This window comes from Trachypithecus francoisi, unplaced genomic scaffold, assembly GCF_009764315.1.
Source record: "Trachypithecus francoisi isolate TF-2019V2 unplaced genomic scaffold, Tfra_2.0 Contig00871, whole genome shotgun sequence".
Taxonomy (NCBI): domain Eukaryota; kingdom Metazoa; phylum Chordata; class Mammalia; order Primates; family Cercopithecidae; genus Trachypithecus; species Trachypithecus francoisi.
In genome coordinates this window covers 9,990-33,404 of record NW_022680955.1, presented here as the reverse complement: position 1 = coordinate 33,404, position 23,415 = coordinate 9,990, and the positions used below count along the sequence as shown (strand labels likewise).

Below are 23,415 nucleotides of genomic sequence, written 5' to 3'. Positions count from 1 at the left end.
CATTAACAGGTACTGAATGTTGGTAAATATTACAGTAAATGTATCTCTTAAAATGTCTTCTATTTGTTCTTGTTGATTGGCACAGAAGTCTCCATTGCTTCTCTTTAATTCTCTTCTTCTTCTTCTTCTTCTATTTTTGGACAGTAAAGTACGTATGGCTGTGTGCTTTTCCCCATGGAACTCCTATTGGTCTTCCGTAGCGCTGGTGCATCGGGCATTCTACCACTGCTGTAAGTGAAAGTCCATGGAAGAACTCAAATTGAGATCAGTGACATCCAGGAAATCGATGTTGAAGATGCTGGGACTGCTGGTGCTGAGGGCGCTAAAGCCTGGTGTGGAACTTGGCGGAGTGAGGTCCAGCCACTCTATGGTTTCCCAAGGAGAATCAGTGAAGCTTAACTGCAGCCCACTGCTGTCCACAGAAGAGGGCGAAAACTGTCTGCATCGGAGAGAGGGGGCATGGCAAGATTTCATATGCATTGAAGAGGTCTTCTGCAGCCTTCCCAGAGAATCCATCCATTATCCCATCAAAATGAGGTTCTTCGCTCCCAATTTTTAGAAGGGTGACATCACTCACCTTTCCTAGGGGGCTCTGGGAATTTACTAAGACTTCAAGATGCTCATCACTGTCGGTGGCACAGGGATCAAAGGGGATCTGGCTGCCTGAAGAGGCTTGTTCAAAGGAAGCCGAGGGCTTGGGGAGGACAGCAGTTGGGCTTTGGGAAGATCTGAGTATCTTTGGAACTTTTTGAAGACATGAGTGATCCTCTCTAGCGTCTGGCATTTCTGTGGGCAATACACGATGTGACTTGTTAAATCACTTCAAATTGAGCATGCCATGCAATATGAGTGAGTTACACTTAGATACGGAAGACGGCCATGCTTCCCTGGTCACCGCTTATCACCCAATCTCATCTCTAAGCTGCTCTGTCAATCTCCAATTCATCGTCCCTCTGGTTTTTCCCAAACCCTTTCCTGTTGGGAATTCTACTCTGCGATTCTTAAACTCTCTTCCCTGAAGGTTCCTGTGCCTACTCCTCTGACCCCTGATGGTCCCTTGAGGACACTGATTCCATCCCGACACCCTCAGTGAGGGCCTGAAGATGAGGGACCAGGTGCCACACCATTGCCACTTTCTGATTGCTACTCCCTCTCCTTCTGATGACAACTCAGCAATTTTGGGTTTTGAGGGTGACACCAATGCCTCACCCCTAGCCTTCTGGTCACTCCTTCTCATTCACTGAAAACTCTACTTCCTACTCCATTGCCTTTCCCCCACTTCAGCCCTTCTCATTCTGTAACCTGAGCATCCTTGGAAATCACAGCATTCATGGTGGCCTCTCAGCTCCCGACCTGCTCTCAACTCCAGTGATTCCCTCTTTCCCACCCTGTCAGACATATCTTGGATTGTGCCATCTCCAAATACTGCATCCCTCTGAAAGTTCACTTTCAAGCTATGTTTTCTACTCGCTGTCCATCCTCTCCAAACCCTCCAAGCCACTTATTAAGTACCCGGTAACAATAATTTCTCAACCATTTACAGTCACGCCAATCCATAGACTCTACTACGTTATCACTGTCCACCAGTCCCTCTGGTCTTCACTTCTTTCCTTGTCCAGCCTGTAGTTTTGGCAGAACCCTACCTCTGGATGAACCTGATCGTCTGCCTTCGCTGAGCATGCTCTGGATCAGCAGAACACTGCAACAGAAAAATTAAACAACTAAGCTGACTTGGTTTCACTTTAGATTTCTGATGTCAGACCTACCGCTGGCATTTAAGACTGCAAAACAACCCTGCTGTGTTTCTCCAGAAAACTCAATTCATTCATAATTAAGTCATAAGTGCTCCTCTTCACCTCAATCTTCCACACTCCCCTTCTACATCCTCATGCGTTTCTAGCCTTGCCACATATTTCATTGAAGATATACAAGAGCAAGCCAGGTGCGATGGCTCACGCTTGTAGTCCCAGCACTTTGGGAGGCCAAGGTGGGCGGATCATGAGGTCAGGAGATCGAGACCATCCTGCCAACATGGTGAAACCCCATCTCTAATAAGTATACGAAAAATTAGCTGGGCATGGTGGCGCACATCTGTAGTTCCAGGTACTTGGGAGGCTGAGGCAGGAGAACTGCTTGATCCTGGGAGGGGGAGGTTGCAGTGAGCCGAGATTGCACCACTGCACTTCAGCCTGGTGACAGAGTGAGATTCTATCTCAAAAATATATATATGTGTGTGAGTGTGTGTGTATGCATATGTATATGTTGTGTGTGTTTGTCTGTATAAAAATACAGGCATCAGATATGAACTCTTCTCATTTTCCATCACAGAACTCATATACACACATATGTTTGTACCATCTCTTTCTTCTTCCCTCTTGTTACAGTGGAGGAAAGGTGTGTTCACTTGCTTGTTGTCTGTTTCCCTTACCAGACTGTACACTCTATAGACATCAGGACTTCGTCTGATGCAGCACTGAGACTAGCACAATGCCTGGCTACCCCTTCTCTGAGTCCTTTGCTACCTCCATCTCTGAAATTTTAAATGTTTTTGGCCCAAAGATTCTTCCCTGAGTTCTTTTCTTTTTTTCTACACATCCTCCTCAGGTCATCTTATTCATTTGTGTGGTTTGAAATTCTAGGTACACACTCTGTAATTTTTGAAGTAAATAAATGAACAAATTAAAAGGTGACAAAAAGCACATGTTGATTATGTTTTATTGCTAGCATGAATAACATTTAAGCCTGAATGAACCATCCAGTGGAAGGTTACTAATTGAATTTCACTTTGAGTTGGTGGCACAAAACGTTCATTATCTGCTTTTTTCTTTTCTCATAATTGAGAAGGCATGCACATTGAGATTAGAACATAGAAAGAAGTAGTGCAGCAAGAGAAAACACTTAAGGAAACAAGAATTAGGCTGAGACATGAAAACTATTAAAATGATTCTGAAAAATGCTCCTAGGACAAAGACAGTGAGGAATCATCCACTATGCTTTCTTTTATCAGCTGTAAAAATGTGCGAGAAGCTCAAAGGAAATGACTCTCCCTGAGGACTGCCTGGTACATCCGACTCACAGTGTGCATCTGATCTTGCTACCAAGAGTTCGTTCCTTAAGAGTTCAAGCAGTCTCAGAATGCCCTAATGGACAGGACACGGGCCGTCTTACCTCCACTTTCAATAAGCACGTCCGGGAGTTCATCCATCTGCTGACTCCGGGTCATTTGCTATTACAGATTTTTTTTTTTTTTTTTTGAGACGGAGTCTCGCTCTGTCACCCAGGCTAGAGTGCAGTGGCCAGATCTCAGCTCACTGCAAGCTCCGCCTCCCGGGTTCACGCCATTCTCCTGCCTCAGCCTCCAGAGTAGCTGGGACTACAGGTGCCCACCACCTCGCCCGGCTAGTTTTTGTATTTTTTTTTTTTTTTTTAGTAAAGACAGGGTTTCACCGTGTTAGCCAGGATGGTCTCAATCTCCTGACCTCGTGATCCGCCCGTCTCGGCCTCCCAAAGTGCTAGGATTACAGGCGTGAACCACCGCGCCCGGCCTGCTATTACAGATTAACCAAAGGAGGACAGACAATTTAGAAGGTGGTTATCTCCGCAGGAAATCATTACAAGCAGCACTGCAGGATTTTGAACTAGGTTTGGTTAAAGTTTTTTTTTTTTCTAATTGTGGTAAAATACACATAACTTTAAATTTACTATCAACCATTTTTAAGTGTACAGTTAAGGAGAATTAGGTACATTCACACTGTTGTGTGACCATGAACACCATCTGTCTTCAGAATTCTTTTCATCCTGCAAGATTAAAACTGTGTACTCATTAAACCGTAATTTCCCACGCCCCATCCTTTAGCCCCTGGCAACCACCATTTTCCTTTCTGCCTTGACGAATTTGACTATTCTAAGTCCCTCATACGAGTGAATCAGACAGTGTTTGTTCTTTTGCAACTAGCTTATTTCTCTAAGAAGAATGTCCTCAAGGTTGATCTATGTTGTGACATGTGTCAGAATTTTTTTTTTTTTGAGACGGAGTCTGACGCTCTGTCTCCCAGGCTGGAGTGCAATGGCCGGATCTCAGCTCACTGTAAGCTCCGCCTCCCGCGTTTACGCCATTCTCCTGCCTCAGCCTCCCGAGTAGCTGGGACTACAGGCGCCCGCCACCTCGCCCGGCTAGTTTCTTTTGTATTTTTTTAGTAGAGACGGGGTTTCACCATGTTAGCCAGGATGGTCTCGATCTCCTGACCTCGTGATCCTCCCGTCTCGGCCTCCCAAAGTGCTGGGACTACAGGCTTGAGCCACCGCGCCCGGCCAGAATTTCTTTTTTTTAAAGACTGAATAAAATTCCATTGTATAGATATAACACATGTTGTTTATCCATTCATTTGTCAATGGACATTTGGGTTGTGTCTACCTTTGGACTACGGTGAATCATGCTGCAATGACTATGGGTCTATTGCCTAATGGCTTTTTTTTTTTTTTTTGAGACGGAGTCTTGCTCTGTCACCCAGGCTGGAGTGCAGTGGCCAGATTTCAGCTCACTGCAAGCTCCGCCTCCCGGGTTTACGCCATTCTCCTGCCTCGGCCTCCCGAGTAGCTGGGACTACAGGCGCCCATCACCTCGCCTGGCTAGTTTTTTGTATTTTTAGTAGAGACGGGGTTTCACCGGGTTAGCCAGGATGGTCTCGATCTCCTGACCTCGTGATCCGCCCGTCTCGGCCTCCCAAAGTGCTGGGATTACAGGCTTGAGCCACCGCGCCCGGCCCTAATGGCTTTTTAACCATATTTGATTCAGCTTCAGTATTAATTTTAGGCAGATAAACTGCTGAATGAAACAGTCTACTACAACAGGAGAAAGGAAAAAGAAGGCAGAATGCTTCCTAGCACAGAGTATTTTAGAGTCAGTTCTATTATTTGACAGGTTTTCATCCCAGGAGCAGGACATCTTAGTATATAGAAAATGTCTTTTTAGGCTCTTACTTTGAAGTGACCTGAATCTACCTCTTGCTGGGTTTCTGCAATGTGGTCCAAGAACTTGGCTCGTATTTTGCTGGTTCTTCATTGCAGTAGCTTGAGGAAGCTGTAGACACTTGTAGGGTATGTCCCCTCCTCTCTGGCTCATCTCAGTAGAGTCTTATTTCTGGACGTCCACTTTGCCTGGCCCTCTTCTTTTGAAACTGAAGAATCAGCTGATGTTTACAGAAACCAGGGGAGAGGAATCGGGAGAACAAAGGCATATATCCATCTCACTACTCTGAGAGCCCAGACTCAATAAACACAGGTATCACTAATCAATATGGATGGGAGCACTGACCAAAAAATGAGTCATTTATCAGTTCAGAAGGTACCAGAAGCCTAAGTGTCTGGCAGGTAATTGAAATGAACTGAATATAGAATAAGAAAAAGAGGCAGAGAGCAGAGCATAGTTGTGGCTCAACGTAGCAGAAGAGCCTTGCTTTAGGCAATTGTCTTGCAGCAATGTGGCTCCTGGATTGCCAGATCCTCTAACTTTTTAGAAATGAGAAAGCCCACTTTGCATACCATCTCCTGTTATTTTAAATATTCTTTAAGCCAAACAAAACTTAACTGCAGGCTGACTTTGATGGAGGCAGCCAGGAAAGGCAGTGGCTTCCTCTCTGAACAGTTATTCCTTTTCTGCTTCTGAAAATGCATCCTCAGCTCCTCACCTGCCTCTGCTCTTGCTGGAGTTTCCAGGTGAGTTCCTCGATCACCTTCTGCTTCTCCACCAGCATCTTGTCCTTCTCAGAGTCCAGCCCACCCAGCTCAGAAGGAACAGAGCCCCCATTCAGGCTGCTCATGAGACTCCTCCGTGCACACGTGGACTGGGGACGGGTGCAGGCCGAAGGAAGGGGAGGCATCATTGAAGGTGTCTGGCTGGGGCCCGGCCACCAACAGGTCAGAGGAGGCTGGAGAGATCGGGGTCTGGAGCTGGTGCTGCCAAAGTGGTAGAAACCATTAGAGAGGGCACTGGTGGAAGAAGTCTGGTAATTGGGCAGAGTGTTGGGTGTGACAGGAAAAGTGACAGTCGTTATATCCCCAAAGTTCGGCCCTGGGTTGCCAGAGCAGTCCTGGAAGGGTCGAAGCTGGTCCCTGAGGGCCGTTTTGGTGCCTGACACAGGCAGGCCCCGAATTCGAAGCTGTTGTCTTAATTCAGAGACCTAAAGAAATCAGAATGTGGTTAGTGTGCTGTTTAACGACAACATTTTTAAAAGTGTATTCTTTATAAAATTAGCTTCAAAACATCACAAATGGAATTTTACAATACCCACTCTTTTTTATACTTCTTTCCAATTTCCTCTCCTACCCCAATATAAACCAGTTTTGCACAATTTTAACAATTACTTTTAACTTTATCATATATGATGTTTTCATGGCCTTAGAGTCATAGAAATGTAGAGCTTGAATGAATGGTAGAAGTCGTCTAATCTACTGCCTGTCATCCCTCATGGCGATCCGTGTCCCCGTTCTCTAGATGAGAAAACATATCCGCCTGGGTTTAGACACAAACCCTCCAACAATAGTCTTGAAGTACAGCGAAGTCGGCAGCTTTTCTGGCTTCCTTGGTGAGGGCTCTTCCTACCACGTTCTCTTCCTCAAACCTGAGCATGCACCAGAACCACTGGAGAGTGTGTTACAAAGCAGACTGCAGGGCCCCACTGTGGGGTTTCTGGCTCAGTTGATATGTATTTCTAACAAGTCCCCAGGTGGTGTCCAGACCTGACTTTGAGAACCTCGGCTCCTTATGAACATTTACATCCTAATTTTAAAGACCAGCTGGATAATAGTCGTCTACTGAGAGAGTAGGCGGTGATAAGGCCACCGGTTCAAATCCTGGCCCTGCCTGTTACTAACTCAGTGATCAAATCACTCCGTGCCTCAGTTTCCCTTCTGGGAAATGGAGGGAATAGCACTTTATGCATTTTTGTGAGGGTTAAAATGGCTTAAAATGCATAAAGCACTTGGAATAGTGCCTGGCAAATAGTTGTGCAATATAAAATTTTACTAATATTATTATGTTAATTCACATGTAATTATCTTATCCCTGTATTTTTTAGAATGTTCTTAAACTGGAAATTCTTAATATCTACAAATATGAGAACTGGTTAGGTAAATGATGGTGTATGCAAATGATGGGACACTACATATCCAGTAAAGCTGATGCTATAAATATTTGCTGACATTGGGTGATTACTTGCTTATGGTATAGTAATAAGTGAACAAAGTTTGAATTGATTGTATTTTTCTAAAAATTATATAAACAATGTATGGATATATATACACACATATATATTTAAAGCTATGTTTGCATATGAAATTATCCAGATAAAAATATGCTAAAATGTTAAAAATGGTTCTCCTTATCTGTATGTTCCAAATATTTCACATAAATTATTACTTTTGTAATTAAAACAGGAAACATATTAAATACATAAATTTCAATAATTTCATAAAACAGAAGACTATAGGCAAATATTCTGATATTGTAGGAAATTCTGATATCTGTCGGAAAAGATTGCTTGAGAGAAATATTGAAAACAAAATTTAAAACTTCTGTAAGTCAAGAAACTACAAAGCTCAAATACAAATAGCTACCTTGGGAAAAACGAATCGCAACACAAATAATAAAGTGTTAAAAAGCTCAATGTATCAAGTGTGCTAATTGATTAAAAAGAAGATTGAGGCTGGGCGCGGTGGCTCAAGCCTGTAATCCCAGCACTTTGGGAGGCCGAGACGGGCCTCCCAACTCATTGACTCAAAATGAGTTAAAGACCTACTTGTAAGAAGTAAAGATAAATAACTTTTACAAGGAAATAGAGGAATAAATCTTCACACACACACACACACACACACACACACACACACACATACGCCCACACACCAATCGCAAGAGAGAGGGCAAGAAACTCACAGAGACTGAGAGACAGAGAGAGAATCGAAAACCGGATACGCACAAACACATACACACACAGAGGGTCACACAGCAGTGGCCCAGAAACCAACACCCGCAGGCAGCCGCTGAGGCTACTGCGTTCGGCTCTCGACCGAGAACGACCCTCGGTGGAGAGATCAGCCCACGGGTCTGCAGGCCGACCCATCCTCGAGATCACGGGGGGGGCACGACTTCTGGGGAGACTCACCCGAACAGCATTTGGGCGGGCCTGAGGCTGGGATGCGGTGCTGCTTCCCCCGGACCCCGCCTGTGCTTTCGATATCCTGATCAGCCCTTTGCCAGGACTCCTGACATCCGGAGACAGTCCTGTCGACCCCGTGGAGAGGTCAGGCTGGAGCTTCGGAGCCCCGCCACCCAAGCACTGCCACGGAGGTCTCCTGTTTGCCAGACCTCAGGGCGTGGTTTCTATGACAACCCTGGGAACCACTCTGACTCCAGCACTCGGTCGCGCCTCGCGGTTGTTGATTGGCTGGACCACCCCGCGCTCCGCTGCGGGCAGTCAGGCTGCGTCCCCTTTAAAGGACGTTGTCCGCTGAGTACCAGCGGCTCTCCTGCAGCAGCCTGCATCCGGGGTCCTATAGGGGGCTGCGTCAGAGAGAGGCCGCTGGCGGCGTCCCAGATCCAAACCCAAGATCCCCGGGAGTCCTGTCTTCAGGACCTCCTTGAGCCGATTTTTACCGGGGGAGGGGGAGCTTCAGGGCTCCTGCTGGGGTCACCTCAGGACCCCTCATCAGATCCGATTCCGAACTCCGTGTTTGAATGGGTGGGCTGAGCACATCGCCTCAGGCAAACAGGGCCTGGCGGCAGTCCAGGACGATCCTGCTGGCCTCAAGGCATGGTGTCAGCTGAAAGTTCACTGAGCCCTGTGCCCTCTGCCTCCCTCCTTGAAAGAGCAGTGGCCTGCCATGATCTAAAGGGCCTGGGGTTCCTTCAACCTGATCCCGCTTTCCAGGACACCTGTCAACATGTCCGGGGGCGATTCCCAGGTGGAGCCAATGTGTGGCAGTGGGGGACCCTATAGCAGATGGTGTGAACGTGTGTCACTGAGGGCACACGGGGCGATTGAGGAAGAAACAATGGTGTCCAGGCATGTGCCCGGTGGAAGGAGGGCACAGGTGACCTTTCCATGAATGCGAGGGAAAGTCAAAAAACGCCTGGGATCTAGCAGCGGGCCGAAATTTTCATGGGGGTCAGTCCCCGCTGGATCAGGGGGGAGTCTCATTCTCAGAAGTGAGACTGGATGTGCAGAAGATATGTGACAGCACCTGTCCCAGAAGAAAAGGACTTGTCTTTCAAAGGAGGAGGGAGGCAGAGGGCTGAGATGGGTCAGTGAACTTTCAGTGGAGAGTATGCCTTGAGGCTCATGGGATGATTGTGGGCTGCAACGAGAGCCTGCCTGCCTCACTAGATGTGCTCAGCCCATGCTTTCTCACGCGTAGGTGTCCAGAGTGGGATCTGAAGTGTAGTCCTGAGACCCCAGCAGGCGCCCTGAAGTTCCCCCTGCCCCGCTGGAGATCGGTTCAAACCGAAGCAGGTTTGCAAATCGAAGCAATCATGAAAGGGATCTCCAGGAAGAGTCTCCCGGATGGACTGGGAAGTGATCCTTTTGGAAGACATCCAGCCAGACCGAGAAGCATCTGTGCCCTGGAGAAAGAGGGGATACACAGCCAGAGGGAGGACGGAGCAGAGGCCAGAGCCCAGGCGGGGTACAGCACCGTGCCACCGCCATGGGCTTAGGGGGAGGGGTTCCAAACGGGTGGCTTGTCCAGTGGGGCCAGCGTTCCACTGACCGGGATTGTGGCCCTCTCCCATTCTCGGCTTCCTCTTTCAGCCTGTGTCGTGGTGTGGCTTCTTTTCTCAGAGAAGAGCCCTGAAAAGATACAAGCCTCTTCTGTGATGTGGGCCTGTCCCTCTCCTGCAGGACAATGAGCTCCGCTGCGGCTTGTGTCCTCAGCTGGAGTGTGTTCATCTTGATCCATGAAAAGAAGCCACACGGGATGGAAATGAGATTTCATCTGCTCAGGGAGCCACGCATCTCCTCACGTGGTCGAGGCCTTTACAAATCCAAAGTGGAATCGCCGCGAAAACGGTTGATAAGCGGACACATGACCCGGGCAAAGACGCGAAGGGAGGCTCACGAAAGACAGGCTGACATGAAGGAAATGGCTTTTTGGCGCACAGGGCACATTCCTCCAAACACTCACACACATATACGCAAACACGGAAACACCAACCGACAGAGAGAGGGCAAGAAACTCACAGAGAATCAGAGAGAGAGAGAGAAGCGAGAATGGGAGACACACAAACACATACACACACAGACAGTCATAGGGCAGTGGCACAGAAACAAATACCCCCTGGGAGCCGCTGAGGCTACGGGGTTCGGGGTTCGACATTCGATCGGAAGGACCCTCGGCTGAGAGAGCAGCCCACGGGCCTGCAGTCCAACCCGTCCTCGAGATCACGGGGGCACGACTTCTGGGGAGACTCACCCGAACAGCGTCTGGGCGGGCTGAGGCTGGGATGCAGCACTGTCTCCCCGGGCCTCCGCCTGTGCTTTCACCATCCTGGTCAGCCCTTTGCCAGGACTCCTGGCATCCGGAGACAGTCCTGCGGACCCCGAGGAGAGGTCAAGCTGCAGCCTGGGAGCCCCGACACCCAAGCACTGCCACGGAGGGCTCCTGTTTGCCAGGCCTCAGGGCGTGGTTTCCGTGACAACCGTGGGAACCACTGTGACGCCAGCACCAGCTTGCGCCTCGCGCATGCGCATTGGCTGGGCCGGCCCGCGCTCCGCTGCGGGCAGTCAGGCTGCGTGCCCTTTAAACGATGGCGGCCGCTGGGCTTGGCATCAGGGGCTCTCCTGCAGCAGCCTTGGCAGCGGCTGGACCCGAGGTCCAGTACGGGGCCACGTGGAGAGGGGGCCGTGGGCAGCGTCCCAGGACGAAACCCAAGACCCCCAGTAGTCTTATCTTCAGGACCTCATTGAGCTGATTTCCACCGGTGGAGGGGGAGCTTCAGGACACCTGCTGGGGTCATCTCACGACCCCCCATCAGATCCGATTCCGGACCCCTCCGAGTGAGAATGGATGGGCTGAGCACATCGACTGAGCCAGGCAGGGCCTGGCTGCAGCCCAGAATGATCCCATGGGCCTCAATCTCAGCTCACTGCAAGCTCAATCTCGGCAAGCTCTGCCTCTCGAGTCCAAGCAAATCTTCTGCCTCGGCTTCTCTAGTAGCTGGGACTACAGGCGCCTACAACCACATCTGTCTAATTTTTGTGTTTTTAGTATAGACAGGGTTTCACCAAGTTGGCCAGGCTGGTCTCGAACTCCTGACCTCAGATGATCCACCTGCCTTGGCCTCACAAAGTACTGGGATTACAGACATGAGCCACCCTGCCCAACTCCTACCAATTTGTATTTTTTAAGATAAGCCATCCGTCATTTATTCTGTGTAGATTTGCTTTAATTTTCACCCCACAAGGTAAGTTTTGTCTCCCCAATTTAAAAAGTGAAAATAAAACCAGAATCATAGAACCGGGCGCAGTAGCTCATGCCTGTAATCCCAGCACTTTGGGAGGCCGAGGCGGGTGGATCACGAGGCCAGGAGATCGAGACCATCCTGGCTAACACGGTGAAACACCGTCTCTACTAAAAATACAAAAAAAATTAGCCGGGCATGGTGGCGGGTGCCTGTGGTCCCAGCTACTCGGAAGGCTGAGGCAGGAGAATGGCATGAACCCGGGAGGTGGAGCTTGCAGTGAGCGGGGATCACGCCACTGCACTCCAGCCTGGGTGAGAGCGAGACTCCATCTCAAAAAAAAAAAAAAAAAAGTCATAAAGAGGTCAAAGGATAGGCAGTTTAAGCAGCTTATGAATGACAGAACTGAGGCTTGAAGCTAAGCAACTTGTTTCAAGGGCTTTGCTATTGTATGAGAGAAGAGTGGAAAGAGAGCGATGGGCAGGAGAGAACGTGGCTGGACTTGGCCACTCACTGTGTGTATGGGGAGAGGTGCCATCTGAGTCCTGGGAGATTGACATCAATGGCGGAAAGAGGGAGAGTAAAATGAGGAGTTGATATGAAGGGACAGTGGCAAGTTCACTCAGTTTGGGAAAGTCAAGTCTCAGGTACCAGCAGGACAACTGAGAGAAAAGGCATCCATTTCCATCAGTAAGAGTTAGCCAGGCTGTGTTGTCAGGGGTGGGAAAAGAAATTTCAGAATCATGTGTATTGTGTGGAGCGTTGAACCTAGAAGGGTGAATGTGACTGACAAAGAACAAAATGGAAAGAGTGAGAAGGAAGGGGAGAAGAGGAATGAAGGACACATATGATGCATTCACAATTGGGGAAAGGAAGAAATAAGAGGAATGGATGAAGGTGACCTCCTCAAATAGTAATCAGAAAGGTCATATAATGAGGTGACATTAGCAAGCAATTTTCATGTTTTGCTACATAAAAGGAAAAGAACACTGAGAGAAAAGTCTTTGAATTCTTTTTGAAAAGTTCATGGTTATATATGACAGTATGTGGATAATTTTTTGTATCCTATTTAAAAAAATTTACCAGGCACATGACTCACGCCTATAATCCCAGAACTTTGGGAGGCCAAGGTAGGCAGATCATGAAGTCTAGAGATCAAGACCAGCCTGACCAACATGTTGAAACCCCATCTCTACTAAAACTACAAAAATTAGCAGGGCGTACTGGCGGGCATCTGTAGTCCCAGCTACTTGAGAGGCTGAGGCAGGAGAATGGCATGAACCCGGGAGGGGGAGGTTGCAGTGAGGGAAGATTGCACCACTGCACTCCAGCCTGGCGACAGAGAGGGACTCCGTCTCAAAAAAAAAAAAAAGAAAAGAAAAGAAAAGAAAAAACTGGAGAGAGAGAGAGAGCATACCACAGAGACAGAGACAGAGAGAGACTGAAAGTTTAAAAAACTGGGAGAATATCTTATTCATATTAAGAAATAATGATTCGTATTTTAAGGTGTGATAATGTTATTGTATCTTTCGTTTTTTAAGAGTACTTATCTTTTAGAGCTAGAGACCAAATTATTTGGATGAAATTGTATGATTTGCTTCAAAATAATTCAAGAAAGGTAGGAGAAGTGAGTTGGAGTATAAAATAAACAAGATTGGACATGAGTGATAATTGTTGAAGTTTGTTGATGAGTAGATAGGGTTCATTAGACTTTTCTATCTACTTTTGTGTATATTTCCATTTTTCCATAATAGTTTTAAAAGTTATTAATGATTAAAACACCAGTGAATGTACGAAAAAGGTATATACAAACCTTTGTCCTGAACAAGCCCATACAGTGTAATATTCTTAAATAATAATTTAAGGTAAATTAAACTCAACCATATTCATTTTATTTTAGAATATGAGCCACATTATTTAATAATGTAGTTAAATTATTCAGTGCCAAGACAGAGTCTAAAAATAAATGTAGAACTCATCAATTTTAAGTAATTCAAAATTAAAACAATAATGAGATGCCATTTTGTACTTTCCCAAACCGGCAAATCTAAAAGATAATGATAAAACAATTCCAGCAAGACTGTAGGGTGAATAACTAAATAATTGCTGATGTAAGTTAATTCAATCCTTTCTGATAACTTTTAGCTGATTATAAAGTAGCATAAATTGATTGTTCAAATATGATAGTATGTAGAAAAGTCAACATTATTTTAAAGTATAATTAAGACTCACAGAAAGTGGATTATATTTCCTTCTAGGTTTAAAATGCATATACGCTAACACGGTGAAACCCCGTCTCTACTAAAAAATGCAAAAACTAGCCGGGCGAGGTGGCGGGCGCCTGTAGTCCCAGCTACTCCGGAGGCTGAGGCAGGAGAATGGCGTGAACCCGGAAGGCGGAGCTTGCAGTGAGCTGAGATCCGGCCACTGCACTCCATCCTGGGTGACACAGCGGGATTCTGTCTCAAAAAAAAAAAAAAGCATATAAACATTTTGTCTTAAGAAATTGTCTTGAAAAAATTACGTGTACATAAATTACTGGCATACTTCTTTTCTTAACACATCATGAATATTTTTCATAACAGTTAATATTCAATAAATATTTAAATTTTTAACAGTAGCATATCACTTCACCACCTAGTTAACATTCCACTGCTGGACACTTAACTAGCTATCAGATTTTGGCTATTCAAACTGTGATTTCAGTGCGGGTGCAGTGGCTCACGCCTGTAATCCTAGGAGTTTGGCAGGCCAAGATGGCAGATCACTTGAGGTCAGGTGTTCAAAACCAGCTTGGCGAAGATGGTGGAACCCCATCTCTACTAAAAATACAAACAATTAGCCGGGTGTGGTAGTGCACACCTGTAATCCCAGCTACTCAGGAGGCTGAGGCAGGGGAATTGCTTGAACCCGGGAAGTGGAGCTTGCAGTGAGCTGAGATCTGGCCACTGCACTCCAGCCTGAGCGACAGTGAGACTCCGTCTCAAAAAAAAAAAAAAAAACCTATATATATATACACACGTGAATTAACATAATAATATTAGCAAAATTTTATATTGCACAAACATTTGCCAGGCACTATTCCAAGTGCTAAATACATATAGATATATGTATATATATGATTTCAGTGACCTTTCTGGCTTCATTTATTAGTTCCTCTGATTATTTCCTCAGGCTAGAATAAAATTCCTGTATTAAATATATTAATATTGTCTAAAGTTTTTGATATATATTGTAAAATTTCTGCCCTGAACGTTTGTGTCCGTCTCTTTCCAGAAGCAGCTCTTCTCAAGCATTAATGTGTGAACTGAATCACCCAGGCTCTTGGTAACATGCAGATTCTAATTCAGGTTTGTGGAGGGGCCCAAGATTCTGCATTTCCAACTAGCTGACAGGCGATGCTGATGCTGTTTGTCTAAGGGCCATACTTTGTTATTTTTTTTTTATTTTTTTTTTTTTTATTTTTTTTTTATTTTTTATTTTTTATTATACTTTAAGTTCTAGGGTACATGTGCATAACGTTTATATCATGTATGACTCCCCAAAGCAATCCCTCCCTCCTCCCCCCTCCCCATGATAGACCCCAGTGTGTGATGTTCCCCTTCCCGAGTCCAAGTGATCTCATTGTTCAGTTCCCACCTATGAGTGAGAACATGCGGTGTTTGGTTTTCTCTTCTTGTGATAGTTTGCTAAGAATGATGGTTTCCAGCTGCATCCATGTCCCTACAAAGGACGCAAACTCATCCTTTTTGATGGCTGCATAGTATTCCATGGTGTATATGTGCCACATTTTCTTAATCCAGTCTGTCACAGATGGACATTTGGGTTGATTCCAAGTCTTTGCTATTGTGAATAGTGCCGCAATAAACATACGTGTGCATGTGTCTTTGTAGTAGAGTAATTTATAATCCTTTGGGTATATACCCAGTAGTGGGATGGCTGGGTCATATGGTACATCTAGTTCTAGATCCTTGAGGAATCGCCATACAGTTTTCCATAATGGTTGAACTAGTTTACAATCCCACCAACAGTGTAAAAGTGTTCCTATTTCTCCACATCCTCTCCAACATCTATTGTTTCCTGACTTCTTAATGATTGCCATTCTAACTGGTGTGAGATGGTATCTCATTGTGGTTTTGATTTGCATTTCTCTGATGGCGAGTGATGACGAGCATTTTTTCATGTGTCTGTTGGCTGTATGGATGTCTTCTTTTGAGAAATGTCTGTTCATATCCTTTGCCCACTTTTTGATGGGGTTGTTTGTTTTTTTCTTGTATATTTGTTTGAGTTCTTTGTAGATTCTGGATATTAGCCCTTTGTCAGATGAGTAGGTTGCAAAAATTTTCTCCCATTCTGTAGGTTGCCTGTTCACTCTGATGGTAGTTTCTTTTGCTGTGCAAAAGCTCTTTAGTTTAATGAGATCCCATTTGTCAATTTTGGCTTTTGCTGCCGTTGCTTTTGGTGTTTTAGACATGAAGTCCTTGCCCATGCCTATGTCCTGAATGGTACTACCTAGATTTTCTTCTAGGGTTTTTATGGTATTAGGTCGAACATTTAAGTCTCTAATCCATCTTGAATTAATTTTCGTATAAGGGGTAAGGAAAGGATCCAGTTTCAGCTTTCTACTTGTGGCTCGCCAATTTTCCCAGCACCATTTATTAAATAGGGAATCCTTTCCCCATTTCTTGTTTTTGTCAGGTTTGTCAAAGATCAGATGGCTGTAGATGTGTGGTATTATTTCTGAGGACTCTGTTCTGTTCCACTGGTCTATTTCTCTGTTGTGGTACCAGTACCATGCTGTTTTGGTTACTGTAGCCTTGTAGTATAGTTTGAAGTCAGGTAGCGTGACGCCTCCAGCTTTGTCCTTTTGACCTAGGATTGTCTTGGCAATGCGGGCTCTTTTTGGTTCCATATGAACTTTAAAGCAGTTTTTTCCAATTCTGTGAAGAAACTCATTGGTAGCTTGATGGGGATGGCATTGAATCTATAAATAACCTTGGGCAGTATGGCCATTTTCACGATATTGATTCTTCCTATCCATGAGCATGGTATGTTCTTCCATTTGTTAGTGTCCTCTTTGATTTCACTGAGCAGTGGTTTGTAGTTCTCCTTGAAGAGGTCCTTTACATCCCTTGTAAGCTGGATTCCTAGGTATTTTATTCTCTTTGAAGCAATTGTGAATGGAAGTTCATTCCTGATTTGGCTCTCTGCTTGTCTGTTACTGGTGTATAAGAATGCTTGTGATTTTTGCACATTAATTTTGTATCCTGAGACTTTGCTGAAGTTGCTTATCAGCTTAAGGAGATTTTGGGCTGAGACGATGGGGTTTTCTAAATATACAATCATGTCATCTGCAAACAGGGACAATTTGACTTCTTCTTTTCCTAACTGGATACCCTTGATTTCTTTCTCTTGCCTGATTGCCCTAGCCAGAACTTCCAACACTATGTTGAATAGGAGTGGTGAGAGAGGGCATCCCTGTCTTGTGCCAGTTTTCAAAGGGAATTTTTCCAGTTTTTGCCCATTCAGTATGATATTAGCTGTGGGTTTGTCGTAAATAGCTCTTATTATTTTGAGGTACGTTCCATCAATACCGAATTTATTGAGCGTTTTTAGCATAAAGGGCTGTTGAATTTTGTCAAAAGCCTTTTCTGCATCTATTGAGATAATCATGTGGTTCTTGTCTTTGGTTCTGTTTATATGCTGGATTATGTTTATTGATTTGCGAATGTTGAACCAGCCTTGCATCCCAGGGATGAAGCCCACTTGATCATGGTGGATAAGCTTTTTGATGTGCTGCTGAATCCGGTTTGCCAGTATTTTATTGAGAATTTTTGCATCGATGTTCATCAGGGATATTGGTCTAAAATTCTCTTTTTTTGTTGTGTCTCTGCCAGGCTTTGGTATCAGGATGATGTTGGCCTCATAAAATGAGTTAGGGAGGATTCCCTCTTTTTCTATTGATTGGAATAGTTTCAGAAGGAATGGTACCAGCTCCTCCTTGTACCTCTGGTAGAATTCAGCTGTGAATCCATCTGGTCCTGGACTTTTTTTGGTTGGTAGGCTATTAATTGTTGCCTCAATTTCAGAGCCTGTTATTGGTCTATTCAGGGATTCAACTTCTTCCTGGTTCAGTCTTGGGAGAGTGTAAGTGTCCAGGAAATTATCCATTTCTTCTAGATTTTCTAGTCGATTTGCATAGAGGCATTTATAGTATTCTCTGATGGTTGTTTGTATTTCTGTGGGGTCGGTGGTGATATCCCCTTTATCATTTTTTATTGCATCTATTTGATTCCTCTCTCTTTTCTTCTTTATTAGTCTTGCTAGCGGTCTGTCAATTTTGTTGATCTTTTCAAAAAACCAACTCCTGGATTCATTGATTTTTTGGAGGGTTTTTTGTGACTCTATCTCCTTCAGTTCTGCTCTGATCTTAGTTATTTCTTGCCTTCTGCTAGCTTTTGAATGTGTTTGCTCTTGTAAGGGCCATACTTTGAATAGCAATGTAGTAAAGAGCTTTTGAAAAATGTAATTTGGAGTGGGGCGCTGTGGCTCACGCCTGTAATCCCAGCACTTTGGGAGGCTGAGGTGAGTGAATCATCTAAGGTCAGGAGTTCCAGATCAGCCTAGCCAACATGGTGAAACCCCGTCTCTACTTAAAATACAAAAATTAGCCTGATGTGGTGGTGCACGCCTGTAATCCCAGCTACTTGGGAGGCTGACACGGGAGAATTGCATGAACCCAGGAAGTGGAGATTGGAGTGAGCTGAGGTTGTGCCACTGCACTCCAGCATGACCAACACAGCAAGACTCTGCCTAAAAAAAAAATTAGTTTTGTTTAATTTTTGCTCCTACTTAACTAACACAAAGCCTTCTTATTCCTTTGCAAATTTAATAAATACAAATTATATATATATTCTTTTGATTTGCATTTGTTGGATTACTAATGATGAAATACATACATTATTTTCCATATTTTAAATTTTATTTTTGTTTCTGAAAAGCTAGATCGTATATTCCTTGCCGAATTTTATACTGGGTATCAATCTTTTTTTTTTTTTTTCTTTTGAGACGGAGTCTCGCTCTGTCACCCAGGCTGGAGTGCAGTGGCCGGATCTGAACTCACTGCAAGCACCGCAGACTTCTTCTATATTGGTAAAAAAAATTATTAGTCATAATACTGTGTGTGTGTGGGTGTGTGTGAGTGTGTGTGTGTGAGTGTGTGGAGGAAAGTGCCCTGTGCGCCTAAAAGCAATTTCCTGCATGTCGGCCTGTCTTTGGCGAGCCTCCCTCCGCGTCTGTGCCTGGGTCATGTGTCCGCTTGTCAACCGTTTTCGCGGCGGTTCCACTTTGGGTTTGTGAAGGCCTCGACCTAGTGAGGAGATGCCTGGCTCCCGGAGTAGTTGCAACCTCATCCCCAGCCCGTGCCGCCTCTTTTCGTTGAGCAAGACGAACACACTGCAGCCACGGACAAAAGCCGCAAGGGAGCTCATTGTCCTGCAGGAGAGGAGCAGGCCCACATCACAGAAGAGGCTTGTATCTTTTCCGGGCTCTTCTCTGAGAAAAGAAGCCACACCAAGACACAGGCTGAAAGAAGAAGCCGCGAATGGGAGATGGCCACAATCCCAGTCCCTGCAACGCTGGCCTCACTGCACAAGCCACCCTTTTGGCAACCTTCCCCTTAAAGCCCGTGCCGGTGGCACGGTGCTGTACCCCACCTGGGCTCTGGCCTCTGCTCCGTCCTCCCTCTGGCTGTGTATCCCCTGTTTCCCCGGGGCCTGGATGCTTCTTGGTCTGGCTGGATGTCTTCCAAAAGGATGACTTCCCAGTCCATCAGGTGCACACTTCCTGGTGATCCCTGTCCTGATTGCTTTTCTCTCCAAACCTGCTTCGCTTTGAACCCATTTCGTCCGGGGGTGCGGGGGCTTCAGGGCGCCTGGTGGGGTCTCAGGACTCCGCTTCAGACCCGCTTCAGGACCCCTAAGTGGGAGAATGGATGGCCTGAGCACATGGACTGAGGCAGGCAGGATCTCGCTGCAGCCCACAATCATCCCACGGGCCTCAAGGCGTGCTGTCCACTGAAAGTTCACTGAGGCTTCTGAGCCCTCTGCCTCCCTCGTCCTTTGAAAGACAGGTCCTTGTCTTCTGGAAGAGGTGCTGTCGCATTTCCTCCGCACACCCAGTCTCGTTCCTGAGGACGAGACCCCCTCTGCTCCTGGGTGGACTGACCCCATGAGACTTTTGGCCCGCTGCTAGATCCCAGACGTTCTTTGATTTTCCCTGGCATTCCCTGAAAGGTCACCTGTGCCCCTTTTCCACAGGGCACATGCCAGCACACCGTTGTTACTTTGACAATCGGCCCGTGTGCCCTCAGGGACACATGCTTCCATCATCTCTTCCGGGGTGCGCCAGTGCCACGCATTGGCTCCACCTCGGATTCGCCCCTGGACCTGTTGACAGGTGTCCTGGAAAGCGGGATCAGCTTGAAGGAGCCCCAGGCCCTTGAGAAGCGCGGCAGGTCACCGCTCTTTGAAAGGAGGCAGGCAGAGGGCTCACGGCGCAGTGACATTTCAGCTGACTCCACGCCTTGAGGCTCATGGGATCGTTCTGGGCTGCAGCCAGGCCCTGCCTGCCTCAGTCGATGTGATGTGCTCAGCCAAACCATTCTCCCCCGTAGGGGTCCAGAATCGGATCCGATGGGGGGTCATGAGATGACCCCAGCAGGCGCCAGGAAGCTCCCCCTCCCCTGGTGGAAGTGGGCTCAAGGATATTCTCAAGTCGGGACTCCTGGGGGTTGGATCGTGGGACGCCGCTCGCGGTCGCCTCTCCCACGCGGCCGCCTTCAGGACCCCGGATGCAGCCGCTGCCAAGGCTGCAGCAGGAGAGCCCCTGGCGCCCAGCGGCCGCCGTCCTTTAAAGGGGACGCAGCCTGACTGCTGGCAGCGGAGCGCGGGGCGGCCCAGCCACTGCGCATGCGCGAGTGGCGGGCGGGTGCTCGCGGCCAGCGGGTGCTGGCGTCACAGTGGTTCCCACGGTTGTCATAGGAACTACGCCCTGAGGCCGGGCCAACAGGAGCCCTCCGTGGCAGTGCTTGGGTGGCGGGGCTCCGAGGCTCCAGCCTGACCTCTCCACGGGGTCGACAGGACTGTCTCCGGATGCCAGGAGTCCTGGCAAAGGGCTGACCAGGATGTGGAAAGCACAGGCGGGGTCCGGGGGCAGCAGCGCCGCATCCCAGCCTCAGGCCCGCCCAGACGCTGTTCGGGTGAGTCTCCCCAGAAGTCGTGCCCCCCGCTGTGATCTCGAGGATGGGTCGGCCTGCAGGCCCGTGGGCTGATCTCTCCACCGAGGGTCGTTCTCGGTCGAGAGCCGAACGCAGTAGCCTCAGCGGCTGCCTGCGGGTGTTGGTTTCTGGGCCACTGCTGTGTGACCCTCTGTGTGTGTATGTGTTTGTGCGTATCCCGTTTTCGATTCTCTCTCTGTCTCTCAGTCTCTGTGAGTTTCTTGCCCTCTCTCTTTCGATTGGTGTGTGTGCGTGCGTGTGTGTGTGTGTGTGTGTGTGTGAAGATTTATTCCTCTATTTCCTTGTAAAAGTTATTGATCTTTACTTCTTACAAGTAGGTCTTTAACTCATTTTGAGTCAATGTTTACATATGATGTAAGGAAAAAGACTAACTTCATTCTTTTGCATGGAGATACCCTTTTCTTCCAGGATCATTTATTGAAATGACTATTCTTTCCTCCATTGCCTGACTTGGCTCCCGTTCAATCAATAATGAACCTACATGTTGGACTCTTGATACTACTTCATGAATAAGTGTGGGTCCATCCTTATGTCAGTATCACAATCTTGATAACTGCAGCTTCCTGGCAAGTATTGAAATTGGAAAACATGAACCATCCCACTTTCTAGGGTTTTTTTTTAAAACCACTTGATTATACTATGACTGATATACAAAAACCCATATATGTTGGATGTATACAACTTGATGACTTTGGATACACCCCTCAAACTATCAACACAGTCCAGACAACGAACATCTGTATCACCTGCAAAAGCTTCCTCCTGCTGTCTTTGTGTATGTGTATTTTGACAGCACATAAGTTCCACCCTCTTAGGAAACTTTTAACGACGGTGTTACAACAATAGGTACTCTGTTGTACAGTAGATCTCTAGGAGTTTATCATCTTGTATAACCAAAACTTTATACCCCGTGACTAATAACTCTGTCTAGGAAAACTGGGAGATATTAGCCAGCAGACTTTCTAGGTTTTTTTTTTTTTTTTCTTGTTCACTTATTGGGGCGATTCTGACTCCATTGCATAGCTGTATATATTTTAGGATCCACATGTCAATTTCTGTCCTAAAGCCAGCTGAAACTGAGAGGGTCACAATGACTCTACATCAATCCAAAGATACGACTTTGACAATATTAAGTGTTCTGATCCATAAATCTGGGATGTCTCTCAATTTATTTAAATGAAATATAATTTCATTCATGATATTTTCCAGAGTTCTCTGTACAAATGTACACTTTTGTTAAATTCATTCATATATATACATGGATGTGCATATATAGTTGTGTGTGTGTGTGTGTGTGTATATAGATATATATATTTTGAGATGGAGTCTCACTGTGTCATGCAGGCTGGAGTGCAGTGGTACAATCTTGGCTCACTGCAACCTCTGACTCCGGGTTCAAGCAATTCTCCAGCCTCATCCTCCTGAGTAGCTGGGACCACAGGCATGCACCACCACATCCAGCCCAATTTTTGAATTTGTAGTAGAGACCAGGTTTCACCATGTTGGCCAGGGTGGTATCGAACTCCTGACCTCAGGTGATCTGCCCACACTGGCCTCTCAAAGTGCTGGGAGCAGGGATTACATGAGTGATCCACTGTGCCCAGCCTCATTTCTGTATATTTTTATTGATACTATTCTACATGGATTTTCTTCACTTTGATTTTGGAATAATTGCATACACACATAAACACAATTTTTTTATAATCATTAATTCTTCTAGATTGGTAAACAAATTTATTAGTCATAATACTGTGTGTGTGTGTGTGTGTGTGTGTGTGTGTGTGTGTGTGTAGGAAAGTGCCCTTTGCGCCTAAAAGCGATTTCCTGCATGTCGGCCTGTCTTTGGCGAGCCTCCCTCCGCGTCTGTGCCTGGGTCATGTGTCCGCTTGTCAAGCGTTTTTGCGGCGGTTCCACTTTGGGTTTTTGAAGGCCTCGACCTCGTGAGAAGATGCCTGGCTCCCGGAGTAATTGTAACCTCATCCCCAGCCCGTGCCGCCTCTTTTCGTTGAGCAAGACGAACACACTGCAGCCACGGACAAAAGCCGCACGGAGCTCATTGTCCTGCAGGAGAGGAGCAGGCCACATCACAGAAGAGGCTTGTATCTTTCCGGGCTCTTCTCTGAGAAAAGAAGCCACACCAAGACACAGGCTGAAAGAAGAAGCCGGAATGGGAGATGGCCACAATCCCAGTCCCTGCAACGCTGGCCTCACTGCACAAGCACCCTTTTGGCACCCTTCCCCTTAAAGCCCGTGCCGGTGGCACGGTGCTGTACCCCACCTGGGCTCTGGCCTCTGCTCCGTCCTCCCTCTGGCTGTGTATCCTCTGTTTCTTCGGGGCCTGGAGGCTTCTTGGTCTGGCTGGATGTCTTCCAAAAGGATGACTTCCCAGTCCATCAGGTGCACACTTCCTGGTGATCCCTGTCCTGGTTGTTTTTCTCTCCAAACCGGCTTCGGTTTGAACCCATTTCGTCCGGGGTTGCGGGGGCTTCAGGGCGCCTGGTGGGGTCTCAGGACTCCGCTTCCGACCCGCTTCAGGACCCCTAAGGGGGAGAATGGATGGGCTGAGCACATCGACTGAGGCAGGCAGGATCTCGCTGCAGCCCACAATCATCCCACGGGCCTCAAGGCGTGCTGTCAACTGAAAGTTCACTGAGGCTTCTGAGCC

General features: G+C 46.7%; 1 protein-coding gene across 1 annotated transcript; it reads right to left on the bottom strand.

The window, feature by feature from the left end:
* Positions 1-176: 176 nt before the first annotated feature.
* LOC117089605 (myocardin-like) lies at positions 177-23,215 on the bottom strand. Its single transcript, XM_033221036.1, is given in 11 exon segments — positions 177-439; positions 441-786; positions 3,169-3,226; positions 5,599-5,687; positions 5,690-5,823; positions 5,825-5,945; positions 5,948-6,179; positions 6,554-6,620; positions 18,779-18,946; positions 22,552-22,811; positions 23,156-23,215. Coding segments are annotated over 11 exon segments (1,755 nt in total). The 3' UTR covers positions 177-219.
* Positions 23,216-23,415: the final 200 nt, after the last annotated feature.